Source organism: Eublepharis macularius, chromosome 1 (genome assembly GCF_028583425.1).
Source record: "Eublepharis macularius isolate TG4126 chromosome 1, MPM_Emac_v1.0, whole genome shotgun sequence".
Taxonomy (NCBI): Eukaryota; Metazoa; Chordata; class Lepidosauria; order Squamata; family Eublepharidae; genus Eublepharis; species Eublepharis macularius.
In genome coordinates, this window is record NC_072790.1 from 211,827,768 (window position 1) to 211,841,762 (window position 13,995).

Consider the following 13,995-nt stretch of genomic DNA (forward strand, 5'->3'; position numbering starts at 1 on the left):
GGATTGTTGGAAGGGAGCTTGAACACAGAAGCTGACAGGTGGTAAAAAGGGCATGCCCCCTTTCCACCACAAGAATCCTTTTTCACCTAAACCCCTTCTCCCTCCCCGCACACACTGCCCTCTCCATTCCACCGCTCATGTTGTCCAGGTTGTTACATGATGAGACCATCAGTTTAATTTTGCTAGTATATGCTTCGGTATTTCTTGTCAATCTTTATCGCAGACTGCTTTCCTGGTGGAAGTTATCAAAAACTAGAACGCTCCAGGAGTCAAGAAACTCTTGCGCCTCAGAACAGAACACTTTCATCAATGTCCTCTGACTATCCATAAACTCAGAGACTGAGACAATAAACTATCTAACCATACTGGGTGTCAACCTGGAAGTCAGCCCTGAAAGGTAAGCCACTAACCTGCTGAGCTCTAGCAAAACAATTATATGGTAGCCAGGCCAATGGGTCAAGGTGCTAGAAACCCCAAACCAAATAACACCACACAATATTAACGAATAGTTTTATTTATTAAGAATTGTGCATGAAAGATTACATAAATAGAAAGTGTTCAAGACAGGATAGGTAAAATAAAGGCTTTTAACTTAAATATCTAACATACCTGGCATCCTCTCAAAAGCTGCAGGGGCAGAGCCATACCTGGCAATCCTGCATCATTGAAACACTCCATCTCAAGGTTTAAACTCAAGTCCAGCACAATGGCTAAGAACCATGATCAAGTGGGAGATTACTACAGCTAGAGTTTATGGAGAATACCCTTGGTGAACTGTGGAGAAAGCACCTACAAACTATAGGTTATGTATTATAATCAGGCAGCCAGAGATCTTCCAGACCTAAAACAGAGAAACCATGTGTGAATTCTACCATAAACAAAACAAGAAAGGATTTAGCAGAAAACACCAGTAGTACAGCCAGTAATTCAGCAATCATACCGGGTACGATTGGACAGTGGCTGAGTATTGAGAAGGAACTGAAGACACATCAGGAGAACAACAGAGGCAGTCAGTGTGAGCACAGACTGTGGGTCAAGCTACAAGTGACGAATGACACTTGCCTGGCAAGTGAACAGACTCAGGGCCAAGCTACAAGTGACGAATGACACTTGAACGGCAAGTGTATTTCTCCCTGTTCACTTGCATTCCACTCAATTCACTTGCCGTTCAAGTGTCATTCGTCACTTGTAGCTTGGCCCTCAAGTGTATTCCTCCCTGTTCACTTGCCATTCACTTGCTTTCCACTTGATCAAGTGGAGCGCATGTGAGGGCCAAGCTACAAGTGATGAATGACACTTGAACGGCAAGTGTATTTCTCTCTGTTCACTTGCCCTCCACTCAATCCACTTGCCGTTCAAGTGTCGTTCGTCACTTGTAGCTTGGCCCTGAATGGCAAGTGAACAGGGAGGAATTCACATGAGTCTGTTCACTTGCCAGGTAAGTGTTATTCATCACTTGTAGCTTGACCCTGTGATAAAAGGCACGCCACCAACCAGGTGGGACATCTGCAGGAGGGGATAGGACAGGAGTCAAGCCACCTAAGTCCAGCTGAGATGTGCGGAGAACAAGAGATTGCACCAAAGTCATGCCTTGAGAAGTAAGGACAATCAACTACAGTGGTCATATTATTACACCTCAAAGGTTATGTTATGATTAATGTTTTGTTGTTTTAAAAGAAGAGGGATGTAGCGATACAGAAAAAACTGATTAATTTGTAGTGCCTGGGAGAAGTCTGGAAGTAGGCAAGTTTAGGATCCACTTTATCTCCTCAACTGGGGCCTGTGTAGATGGAGAGAAGTCCGAGACTGAGAGACCTCTGTAAATAAGTTATTATCATAAAGTTTAAAGTTTGTTCCAAAGCTGGAACAAAGACAGAGATAACGTACTTTGAAACACCACTCATCAAAGCAATTATCCCCAACTTGGGTTCAGATAAGCTTAACAAGATGGAATGCAGGGACTGAACTCCTCCAGCCATTTGGCTTTAGTACTTCAAGAAGGAGGGAAAAAGGATCCAGGTAACTACTGACCTGTCAGTTTGATGTCCCTACCTGGAAAGGTTTTTAAAACAAATCAGTCAGTCAGACCTTGAGCATTTAGAAAAGACCACTGTGATTGCTAAGAGCCAGCACAGGTTCCTCAAGAACAAGTCATGTCAGACTAACCTCCTCTTTTTTGAGAGAGTTACTACTACTTTGTTGGATCAGGGGAATGCTGTGGACATAGGCTGAATCCACATTACCTCCACGCGTCCCGGTGTTGCACTAAATGTTCGCTAAACACCCGGAAGTATAGCGGCTTTCAAGCGCGATTTCTGAATCGTGCTAGAAAGACGTTATACTTCTGGGTGTTTAGCGAACATTTAGTGCAACACCGGGACGCGCGGAGGTAATGTGGATTCAGCCAGTTTATCTTGATTTCAGTAAGGCTTCTATTAAGGTTCCATATTATATTCTTCTTGACAAGTTGGTAAAATGTGGTTTGTATCCTACTGCTGTTAGGGAGATTTGTAACTGGTTGACAGATGACACCCAACGAGTGCTTGTAAACCATTTCTCATCCTCTTGGAGATGAGTGACAAGTAGAGTGCCTCAGGGATCTGTGCTGGGCCAATGTTATTCAACATCTTTATAAATGTCTTAGATGAAGGAATGGGGGGATGCTCTTTACATTTACAGATGATACTAAATTGGAGAACCCGGTTGATCTTGACAGTCTGGGAATAAATGGGCTAAAACTAATAAAATGAATTCCATCTGAGATAAATGTAAAATTCTACATTTAGGTAGGAAAAAAATCAAAGGCATAATTATAGGAGGAGACTTGTCTTGGCAGTAGACCATGAGAAAAGAATCTAGGGGTCTTTGTAGACCAAACACTGACTGTGAGTCAGCAGTGTGATGTGTTAGCTAAAAAAGTAAATGCAATTTTGAGTGGCATCAACAGAAATATAGTGTCCAGATCACATGAAGTGATGGTATCATTTTACTCTGCTCTGGTTAGACCTCATTTGGAGTACTGTGTACAGTTTTGGGCACCACCATTTAAGAAGGATGTTGACAAACTGGAATGTCCAAAGGAGGGCAACAAATATGATGAAGGGTCTGGAGACCAAGTTCTATGAGGTACAGTTGAAAGAGCTGGGTATGTTTAGCCTGGAAAGGAGGCTACTGAGAAGTGATATGAAATCCCTCATCAAGTATTTGAAGGGCTGTCATATAGAGGATGAAGCAGAGTTTTCTGTTGCCCCAGAGGATTGCACCAGAACCAGTGGGTTAAAATTAAAGCAAAAGAGTTTTCAGCTAAATAGGTAAGGTAAAGGTAGTCCCCTGACTGTACAAGCACTGATTCTATGCCATTCCCAGGGTGCCATTCCCCTAGTCCCACCCTACCCCAGCCTCCACTTACCTGGTCGGTGGGGGGGGCACACTTCCCAGGGCGCACCTCTGGGCACTGTGGCGTGCTCTTGTGCCCATAGCGGCCCGATTCAGGCCGAATTGTGCCTGCCCAATTCAGGCCAAATCACATCCCGCAGCGGGCCAGTTTGGCCCCCTGGTGAACGCAGGCGTGCTCCCAGGCTGCCCTTTGACCCATGTGATTACATCACTTCCTGGAAGTGATGTCATTGCATAAGCCCAGGAGCACATGGTTGCATAAAACCAGGGATGCTGCAAGGTGGGTGCTAGGCTGGGGGCGGGGAAGGAGTCAGGGGATCTGACAATCTTAATTCCATGAGTGTTTTTTAAAATAGCCAAATATATAGCTTTTCCTGGGGCTTCTTTACAATGGCAACTGGAAGCCAGATACACAGATTATACAGTCAGCGCATGTTCCATAATGGACCTTTTCTGCTGTATGTATCAGCATGGGTGAAAGGCTGCCTGTGTGCATCTGGACTGTAATGCTGTTAAATGGCCTTACAAATGCAAAAAAATAGCAAGTAGAATAACCTGAGTTTAAAAACTAATCACATCTGAAGAGAATTTATTTTTCATGATTTTTCAGCCTTTGGAGCTGCTGCCCTTATGTAAGAAAATACATTAAATGAAACTACAGTTGGTGATGAGAACTGCTTAAGTGTTCTATCAAGTGAGGAATCTGCGCAGCAAGAACTGATTGAAACACTTGGCAAAAAGGGCTGAATGCCTCACAATCCTGAATTGTTAATTAGTGTTTCTTCTGTTGTTTCCAGGCAGAAACCGTGGGTTCACATCTTTAATGAAAGTGCATTAAACAGCTTTGCGCTTCTCCTAAATGTAATTGCTAGAAACTCACATTCATTGAAAGCCACGACTTGGGAAGCCCACGCACTTCCCTGTGGCTTAAGTTCTTTCACGTGGCCCAGTGCCCCTGCATGATTTGCCATTACTGTGCAAAAAGGGCAACAATTACCCCCTCCATTTCCTAGGAAACAACAGATCTCTAGAGTGCTAATTTTAGTGTCTTAAAAATAACCTAAGCTGTTGAGTCTGTGAAGATACAATCTGTAGAGCACTGATGAAGTTTTCCCAAGTTTGAATTGCATTCCTGATCAAAGCAAGAATTTCATTGTAATCTAATTTTTTTAAAACCTAAAACATCTACTGCTTGTTTTGCATTCTGGAAATTCTCCCACTAAAGACAAGAGCTTTCGTGAGTGATAATCTTATGGTTGGAGGCAGATTTTTTAAAAAGAGAGCTAAAAGTGGTATGATAGAACCATGGGCTTTGGCAACACGAATTTCTTTTGTCACCTCTGATTGAATGCATTTGATAGGTTTTTGAAATACTACACGGGGAAACACTTACTGAGTACAGGATGGAAAGGGAATTGGTGACAGAGAACAAAAATGAAAGAATATGGAGCATAAAAGGGAGTATTCACATATACAAAGGAAACTAGACTCACTCACATGTTTCAAAATCTTCACAGGTTTCCGTCTGCTGTATGACCTTGAATATGGAGATATGTACTATGCATCTAAAACAGTTTGAAAACAATTTAACTGTTACAGTTCACCACAATTAAGGTTGACAACTCATAATGCAAAGTTCTGAGGGTACCTAGACAGCAAGATCTACAGTTTAAATCCTGACCAGAGTTCAACATAAATTTTGTCTTTTTCAACTAAGGTACACAGCTAAAAAACAGCTGAGCAAGGAAAGCTGCTGTGCTTTTCTGGCCAGTCTCAGTGTTTTGTGTGCCGATGGCAATTCTATCTTACAACATCATCACTGGTTCCAAGGATAGGGCAACAGTGGCATGGAAAATAATCACAGCCCCACCTCCATGATCTGTTCTTCAAATATTAGCAATCTAAACACAATGGGCTATAATCAAGGAGCAGGTACACCACAGAAGATGTTCAGCTAATGCAGCCAATGAAGCCACCAGCTTCACATTGTCCAAGGGGAAGCAGAATTTCTGCTCTTACTACAGCAACAGCTGTCCTTCATAGCAGTATATGAAGTAATTATAATAACTGCACTTAAATACTGCTCTTCTAGACAGATTAGAGCCCCACTCATTGCGATGAACAAAAGTTAGTGTTATTATTATCTCCACAATACAGCTGGGGAGCTGGGGCTGAGAGGCTTACCTGCTGAGCTCATGGCAGTACTGGGATTCAAACCAGCAGAATGCTAATTCTCTGTTTAACCACTTAACCACCATGCTACAGCAGCTCTCACTATACCAAATCAGGCTGCCTACCTCAGTATTGCCTACTTTGATGGTAGTGGTTCTCCAGGGTTACCAGCAGATAGAGATCTGGAGGTATCAGGGATGGGAGTTGGAGGCAGATGGACACCTTCTGTATTCAAATAATGTACTCTTCTGCTGAGCCACAGCCTCGGTCACCTTACTGCTTCTCGGTTCTGTCAGGAGCCTGTGTGTAGTTCAAAGCACCAGGCCAGAGATGAGAAGCAGGTTTAAAGCTCGAACACCAGCCAGGATTTATTTATTTATTTAATTCGATTTATACCCTGCCCTCCCCACAAATGGGCTCAGGGCAGCTGAATCCAAGCCAATGGTCCAAAGTGCAAGGGGTCAGAGGTGAGGAGCATTTTCTGAGGCAGACTGGGGTCAGGTTCCAAGAAGGAAGGCTGATTTAAGCAAGAGAAGGGAGCAACTAAATGAAACTCAGTCTAGAATAAGTCCTCACTTTCTAATAAGTTGCCCAGAGTGAGGAAGTAGCCTACAAGCCCAGCCTTTATAGGCGGGCAGTCTCAGACTAAGAGAAGAATCCTGTTTAGGATGCACTGTTGTATTTCAGTACCTAAGCCTGCAGCATGAACTGTGAAGTTACTGGGTCCAAACCGGTACTAGGAGTCCTAGTCTGAGACCTTTATGCCTAATAGCTTCATTTTTCCTTCTCCTACCTTCCCTCACTTCCACCTTGGTGTCTGCCTCAAAAGTCCCTGCTGGCTACATCTGAGAATCCATGCTCAAACCTGGGGCAACAGAATGTCGAACCCACAGGCATACTGAATCAGCCATATATAACTCTCTGCAGAATCTGTTTTGTACTTAAGGCAAAAACGAGTTGCCCTGCTGATGTTTCAGCAACATACTTGACCTTGTTAGCTGTGAATTTAGCATAACACAAAATACAATTTTATAAAGTGCCTTTGAGTTTCTGAGATTGCTTCTAATTTTATATGGGCCCCTCTGCTTTTCCCTCAACACATCTGTCAGCTCTTAAATTATGCCCTGGTTTTACTTTAATTAGTGCTGGCACCTGATTAAAAGAACCTTAATTGAATAATTGTTCAAGTTTCTTTAATGAATTTATTGTGCATGGATACAGGCAATGTTTCAGAAGGGAACAATACTTTGCTTTTAGATGATGTATGCACATTATGCTAACACTATTTTAGAAGAGGCACTCTTTCTGATGTCTATACTTGCTTACTCAGAATGGGACTGATTGAGAACAGGACTGTGCCTCGTCCCCTTCTTTTGCTAAGGCACAACAGCAGTATAATAATTTTGTATCAGGATCAATCAAATTCTTTGCAAAGATTTAGTCATGTGAGTTTGTTGTAGCGAAATAAAACAAAAGTCTAGTGGCACCTTAGAGACCAACAAGGTTTTCAAAGTGAGAGTTAGAGCTCCCTTCTTCAGACACAAGTAGGAATAGAGATCCCTGAATCTTTATAATCCCACCAAAGGTGGGTGGGGTTTTACAAGGGAGGGCATCAGGATGTAAAGGCACACTAACAGTGCAATCCTAAGGAGAGTTCCTCCACTCTAAACCCACTGAAATCAATGAGCTTAGACTGGAGTAACTTTGCTTAGGATTGCACTATAAGAGAACAGAGACTCGCTAAAGCTCATACTGAAATATATGCTGTTAGGTTTTTAAGGTGCCACTGTTGTTACAAAGTGATGAGAGCAAGCTTTTGAGTTTCACAGAACTCTTCATCGCGCTGCAGGAGTTAGGTGCAACTGAGAGGCACGCGTGTTTTTAAAATTTACTTTTCCTCCACCTACAATCTTTGTTATAGGTTATTCTCTCGCGTTGCTCGATTATTTGCAAGTCCAGTTAACACTCCCTAACAGGGATGCACACGCGAAGATCGTGCCCTTTATCTACTTGTGCAGGTGAGGGTTTCACTTCGCCGCCGCCAACATTTTCTTGGTAACAGAAAAGAGGCGGTGAAGACCGAGGAAGGGTTTTGCTTCTTTTGCGTTGCAGCTCCCACCTGAGCGCATCGACAGAGCCTCAGTAGTACACGCCGGATGAGCTTGGTGGGCGAGCGCTATCCCTCGAAGCTTGAGCCTCGCGAGCTGCCGTCGCGGCCTCTGCCAGCTGAGACTGTGAGAGCCGCTCTCAGTAACCTCCGCTCTCTGCCTGTCTGTCCTTCCTCACAAGGTGCTACCGGCTCCCTTTCCCTGCAAGCGTCATGTCTGATGTCCTTAAATCGGTGGATTACGAAGTGTTCGGCCGGGTGCAGGGTGAGCCATGGGAAGACGGAAGGGGTGAAAGCGATTTATTGGGGGAGAAAGGGGCAAAGAGAGGTTTGTTTTGGCTGCGCATGCGCCAGGCTGCCCCTCGGGCTTCGGAATAAAGCTGGCTGAGAGATAGCATTGCGCATGCGCGAGCTGTATAGCTGCGAGGAGGGGGCGGTATGGGAATTTCGCAACATGGCTTAATGCGCATGTCTTAAAGAGCTTCCCGCAAGGTCAAGGAGAAAAGGGAGGTGAAAGAACCTATGTCATAGCTGTAGGCATAGTACGCATGCATACAGGTGGTCTGTGGAGGCTCAGGCAAGGACTCAGGCTTGCATGCCGTGCAAAAACTTCTGTTCCTTTTGTTCTGGTTTCCAAAGTAGTTTTCTCTCTCCCCCTCGTATCAAACCAGTTATCTGAAATATTTGAATGAAAATTAACTTCTGTCCATTAAGACTCCAGTGCTACTGCTAAACAAATTTATGTGGAAATAAGTGGCATGAAAAATCCAGTAAAAAAGAGCAGGAGTCCAGTAGCACCTTTAAGACCAACAAAATTTGTGGTAGGGTATGAGCTTTTATGAGCCACAGCTCACTTCTTCATGAAAGCTCATACCCTACCACAAATTTTGTTAGTCTTATAGGTGCTACTGGACTCTTGCTCTTTTCTACTGCTACAGACTGACTAACATGGCTGCCCATCTTGACCTTTGAAAAATCCAATGTATAGATTTTATCTACTGTGTTTAAACTGCTCTGTTACTGTTGTTGTAAGGCACCTTGGTCAGAAATAAAGGCAGCATATAATTTTAAAAGATAGACATTGAGATTCCAAAGGTATGGATTGGATAGTTTGGGTTACATGTGAAGAGATGTCAGAAAATAGAATGTTTGTAATAATAATAACAGTACTTATGTACTATTCTTCTAGACAGATTAGTTCCCCACTCGGAGCAATGGACAAAGTTATTGTTGTTATTATCCCCACAATACAGCTGGGGAGCCAGGTCTGAGAGGAGAGGCTTACCCAAGGCCACCTGCTGGGCTCATGGCAGTAGTGGGATTTAAACCAGCAAACACCAAGAAGAAGAAAAAGAAGAAGGGAGCTCTGACTTTCTAAAGCTCATACCCTGAAAATATTGTTGGTCTCTAAGGTGCCACTGTACTCCAGTCCTGCTGTTTAAAAGCATGTTTGCTTCCAGTGGAATTTGCTTCTCAGTTATATCCTTTGAATTGCATCCTTATTGCACAGGTATTCTGTTGCAGCTACTTCTCTGTATAAGGATTGCAACCAGTATATGCACACTGTATATACTGTCTTGCTCTAGCCATTTCTTTCTGCATATTTTACATATAGAGACTGATATTCAAAGTGATCTTCTAGCACACAATTCTCTGGGTCATTAGCTGATTTTGTGTTTTTGTTACTATGGTAGCCTAGCAACTAAGAATCTATAATAGATTTCTTCATAGAACCCCTTCCTTGCATAATGACAAGTTCTGTTTCCCTATTTGAAGCTTGACTGAAGAGATAATCCAGGGCTGACCAGGAACTATAACTCTGAATTTCTTTGGATTAGATTATTTTAACTGGGGTTAAAGTATCTGATATTCCTGAATAGCAAGGAACTTTTGAGTGACAATAGGTAAGCATTTAGAGGTTGACTGCTCTGTGTCTGTCACCCTCTGAGTGGTTGTAGCAAGTAGAGTAAGTCTGATGGAAGACTATTATAGCAGCACTGGGCAGAAAATCTGTTCCTGCAGCCAAGAACGATCCCTTGTGCTGCATTGCTCTGCTACATTTTCCTACCTCTGCCTCCTGTAATAAGCAGATTAGCCAAAAAGGAGGCCTTAAGAATTAAACTCTCTGGTGCTGCTTTTGATTGATTACATTTTTACTCTGGTGCTCTGCCAGTATTGCCCAGGGCAACTTTCAGATCTCACAATTAGAGCTATACAAATGTTAACATAAATCACTCGTTTAAGATCCTAATCATACAAAATTCACATGATAAAGTAGCAGTTAAAATACCTGCCAACATAGCTAGAGGCCCCAGATGTTGGTCTACATTCCCATTCCCATGCATCTATCAAGGTCAGCAGGGCTCAGCTGATCATCACAATTCAGGTGTTTTTGGAATTTGCCTTACTGGATCAGAGCAACTGTCTTTCTTTCCCCAAAGCAGTAACTATGTTCATGCCTACCATTCTACAAACTTCTTTTCACCATCATAATAAAGCAACTTGGCAAACCTGGACTTGTTACAATACTTCTGGCATCCTTTTCTGAAATCAGATAATATGTTAGTATATGAGTTGGAAGTATTAGTATTTACTTAATTCTCTTTTTATTCTTTTGTAGGTGTGTGTTTCAGACTGGTAAGACAACATGAAGTACACCAGTTTTGCATTACTGCTGTTTAATATTTTTGGTAATGAAAATAAGGCATGTGAAATGTGTAGCACCCCCACGAGTCTGCAATGGCAAGTTTTCAATACTTAGCTGCTCAGTTAAGTATTATATGTATGTGGTGTGTGTTTTAACTTGGAGAGCCTTTTTTTACAATGCAGTAGATCCCTGATTTTATGAACACCAGCTGTATGACTAACTGAGCCTAGGAACCATCTTATCCAACTGGCAAAGAAAAATACTCCACCAAGGTACTATGTGTATGAACTAAAGCATTGTAGAAAGGTTGCATGGACCTGAAGTTTGGGTGCTTTGATCTTCCTTTGCTTTGTACGTAATAGACAGCATGGAAAGATTGTGTATGGGCAACACACCATTTTTTACAATGACCAAGAAACGCAAGCGAACTGTCCTCACTTTCCAAAGCAAAATAGAGATTGTTGAAAGGTTAGAAAAGGGTGAAACAGCAACAGTGTTGGCAGAAGAATTTGGAATTGGGAAATCAACGATTTCTCAACTGAAGAAAAACAAAGACACCCTCTTACATTTTGTCTCAACGATGGGCAGTGAAAATGGGAAGAAGAAACGGAAAACGATGAAATGTGCAAAGAACTCAACGTTAGAGGATGCTCTCTATGCTTGGTTTTCCCACATGAGAAGTCTTGGTGAGCCAGTCTCAGGCCCACTTCTGTGTGAAAAGGCCTTAGAAATGAACAGGAAATTGAACGGTAACCCTGACTTCAAGGCCAGCTCAGGATGGCTGGCAAGATTCAAGTCTCGCCATGGGATTCACCATCTTGGTGTTCATCATGAGAAGCTCTCTGTTGATCAGCCAGCTGCTCAGTGCCTCAAGCAGGAATTTACAGATTTCAAAACAGAGGAGGACTCTGATGTCGAGAGCATTTGCAACACCGTAGTTGTTCCTGGCCCCTCCCATTCTGAAGCCTACAATGCATTAGAGGTTGCTCTCCAGTGGCTGGAAGACCAAGAAGAAAGCGATGTTGTGCAACTCCTGTTTTTGAAAAGCTTGAGAGATCTGGCTGCAAAGAAGATAGCCAGTTCTCTCAAGTAAAAATAAGACTAATACTTTTGGCAACAATAAAAGACTAAGGCAGCTTACTTCTGGACGCAGTCTGATCTGTTGACACAGTGATAGTCAAACACTTGTTGATGTTGATTATGTACAATATCTCTGAAAAATAAATCAGCATAAGTATTTCAGTTTATCTTCTTCCGACCAAAAACACTTATTGTGTAATCTGTAGCCATGTAAGTTCCTGAACTTTATTTTATGAACTCTTTCCTCAGTTCATAAAATCAGGTTCTACTGTAAGTAAATAGTACAGAGCCATTTTCCTTTTAACGTGCAGTGTCCTTGAAAATGACACGAGCTGTCCATTAACATTGCTCTTAAGTTGCTTGTATTCCAAGCATGCAGAAGGGAATCTTGTCCCAAGAATGGGTTCATATGCTAACTTCTTGTAAGCGCAAGAGTAATTTCAGATTGTAGGTGGATGAGAATTTCATGAGCCTTTGAATCTTGACCTGAGTGATTGAATTGTGATATGCTCTAATTTGTATTTGTTTGTGCTGAATTCCTGAGTGAAGTATCAGAGGCTTGCAAAAGATTTTTTAAAAATTTATTTACTAGGTTCGATTTCTTAAAGCCACACTCTTCACAGTTCAGATCCCTATTCTTTGCCAGTTCTGGACATTAAGCAGAGCACCCTTTTGATAGCAAAATGGTTTATGCTTCCAAAGGAGAGAAGTTACTTGTTAAAAATATATGGGACTTCTATTACATACCAATTTTAGTTCTTTCCAGTAGAATGCAAAGAATGGTGATGCTAGCTATAATAATAATATCTGCACTTATGTCATTCTTCTAGGCAGATTAGTGCCCCACTCAGACTGGTGAACAAGGTCAGTGCTATTACTATCTCCAGAATACAGCTGGGGCTGAGAGGAGTGGCTTACCCAAGGCTGCTTGCTGAGCTCACAGCAGTAGTGGGATTGGAACCAGAAGAGTGCTGATTCACAGTCCAACCACTTAATCACTATACTACAGCAGAAGAAATGTTAAACCTTGGACTTATTGTTCATTTCGAGTCCTTGGGCCTCGCCAGTTATTTTAGTCTCGAAACCGGATCAGACAGTGAGATTTTGTGTTGACTATCAAAAGGTTAAACAAAGTTACAGCCCCAGATGTATACCCAATGCCAAGAGTAGATGAACTGGTGGAAACCATTGTTGCTGCACATTTCATTTCTACCATTTATTTAACAAAAGGATATTGGCAGGTAACAATGGAGCCTAAGGACCAACTCAAAACCGCTTTTGTGACCAGAGAAGGACTTTTTGAATTCACAGTCTTAGCATTTGATCTTAGGAACATCCCAGCCACATTTCAGAGTTTGGTTGATAAGTTGTTAACAACTTACCAAGCAACTCTTGGCTTTGGTTTTTGTGTTTTCTGTACAGCTGTCCCACAACACAAAATGGCAAGTTCTTTCCGAAACTGAGGCAAGTTTCAAAGCAGTTTGTGACAGAACAGAGAGTTCTAAAAAAAAAACCTCTTACTGGGCACAAGCAAGTCTAAAGTAGCCCTTTCGTTTCCAGCGATTGTTTTTTAGCAGGTTCTTAATCAAAATAGAAAAAAAAAGTCTGGGAGCATGCCTAATATAGCTTTACTTCTCACAAGCAGCAAGTGATGTGAGCAGCAAGTGAACTGTGCTGTAAAGTACAGATGGGGCCTCACGTGGTAGAATGTTATTTCATTGGGGAAAAGAATATTGCTACACATAGGGCCAGAGAGCAGGTGAGACTAGAGTCTTTTTCCTTGGCATGCTAGTTTTCTTTGTACAAGGATTTTTTTCAGCCTGGAGGTGTGAACTTCCACTGGTAGTCTGAATTGATACATTCCATCTCAGCTACTGTCTGAGAGGCTGTAGTTGGGGTTTTCTTGTTCACTACACAAGACCACAGCAACAAACATGCATTGTGGTCCTGTTTCATTTTATCTTCACAACAACCTTGCAAGGTAGGTTAGGTTGAGAATGAGCAACTGGCCCAGGGTCATCCAGTGAACTTAGTTGCATAGTGAGGATTTGAATCTGAGTCTCCCAGATTCTAGTCTGATGCTTTAATCAATACACCATGTTTGAGGGAGTTGTTGGGATATGATGCACAGCTCACTTGCAGTTCTTTTCCTCCATGCTGTTATGCTCAGGTCATTCTGTAGTGACTGTGTGAAGGGTGTGGGGGATTGTGAGGTAAATATGGTTCTAGAAAGCTAGCATAACATAGTTTGGTCCAGTCATAATTACTAAGATGCGTATCATATTTCCATGACTGCTAGACTTCTGTATTAAAACTCTACATTTGGCTAAGGAAAATTCAGATTCTGCAGTTTAAAAACATGATGCATACTTGCATCCATTTTCTTGTTTATGTTTCATACCATTCATGTGGGGTTGTGTTTAGGAAGCTTGAAAAGCTTGGCAGAGGTTATGGCTCAGTGGTAGGAACATGTGCTTTGCATGCAGAAAGCCCCATGTTCAATCCCCAGCATCTCCATTCAGAAAGATTAGCTAGTAAGCTATGTAAAAGGCTTCTGCCTGAGACCCCAAAGAGCTCCTGCCAGTCAGAGCAG

At 42.3% G+C, this 13,995-nt stretch overlaps 1 protein-coding gene across 2 annotated transcripts in view; it reads left to right on the forward strand.

Annotated features, from left to right (window-relative positions):
- The first annotated feature begins 7,785 nt into the window (after positions 1–7,785).
- ACYP2 (acylphosphatase 2) overlaps positions 7,786–13,995 on the forward strand; it is a 68,558-nt gene continuing 62,348 nt past the window's right edge. The window contains exons 1-2 of one of the 2 annotated variants that reach the window (XM_055001746.1): positions 7,786–7,940; positions 10,296–10,312. In XM_055001746.1, the coding sequence (XP_054857721.1) occupies positions 7,889–7,940; positions 10,296–10,312 (69 nt within the window). In that variant the 5' untranslated portion in view covers positions 7,786–7,888. Of the gene's footprint in view, positions 7,941–10,295; positions 11,570–13,995 lie in introns of those variants that run through there. The other variant, XM_055001736.1, reaches the window with a different exon arrangement.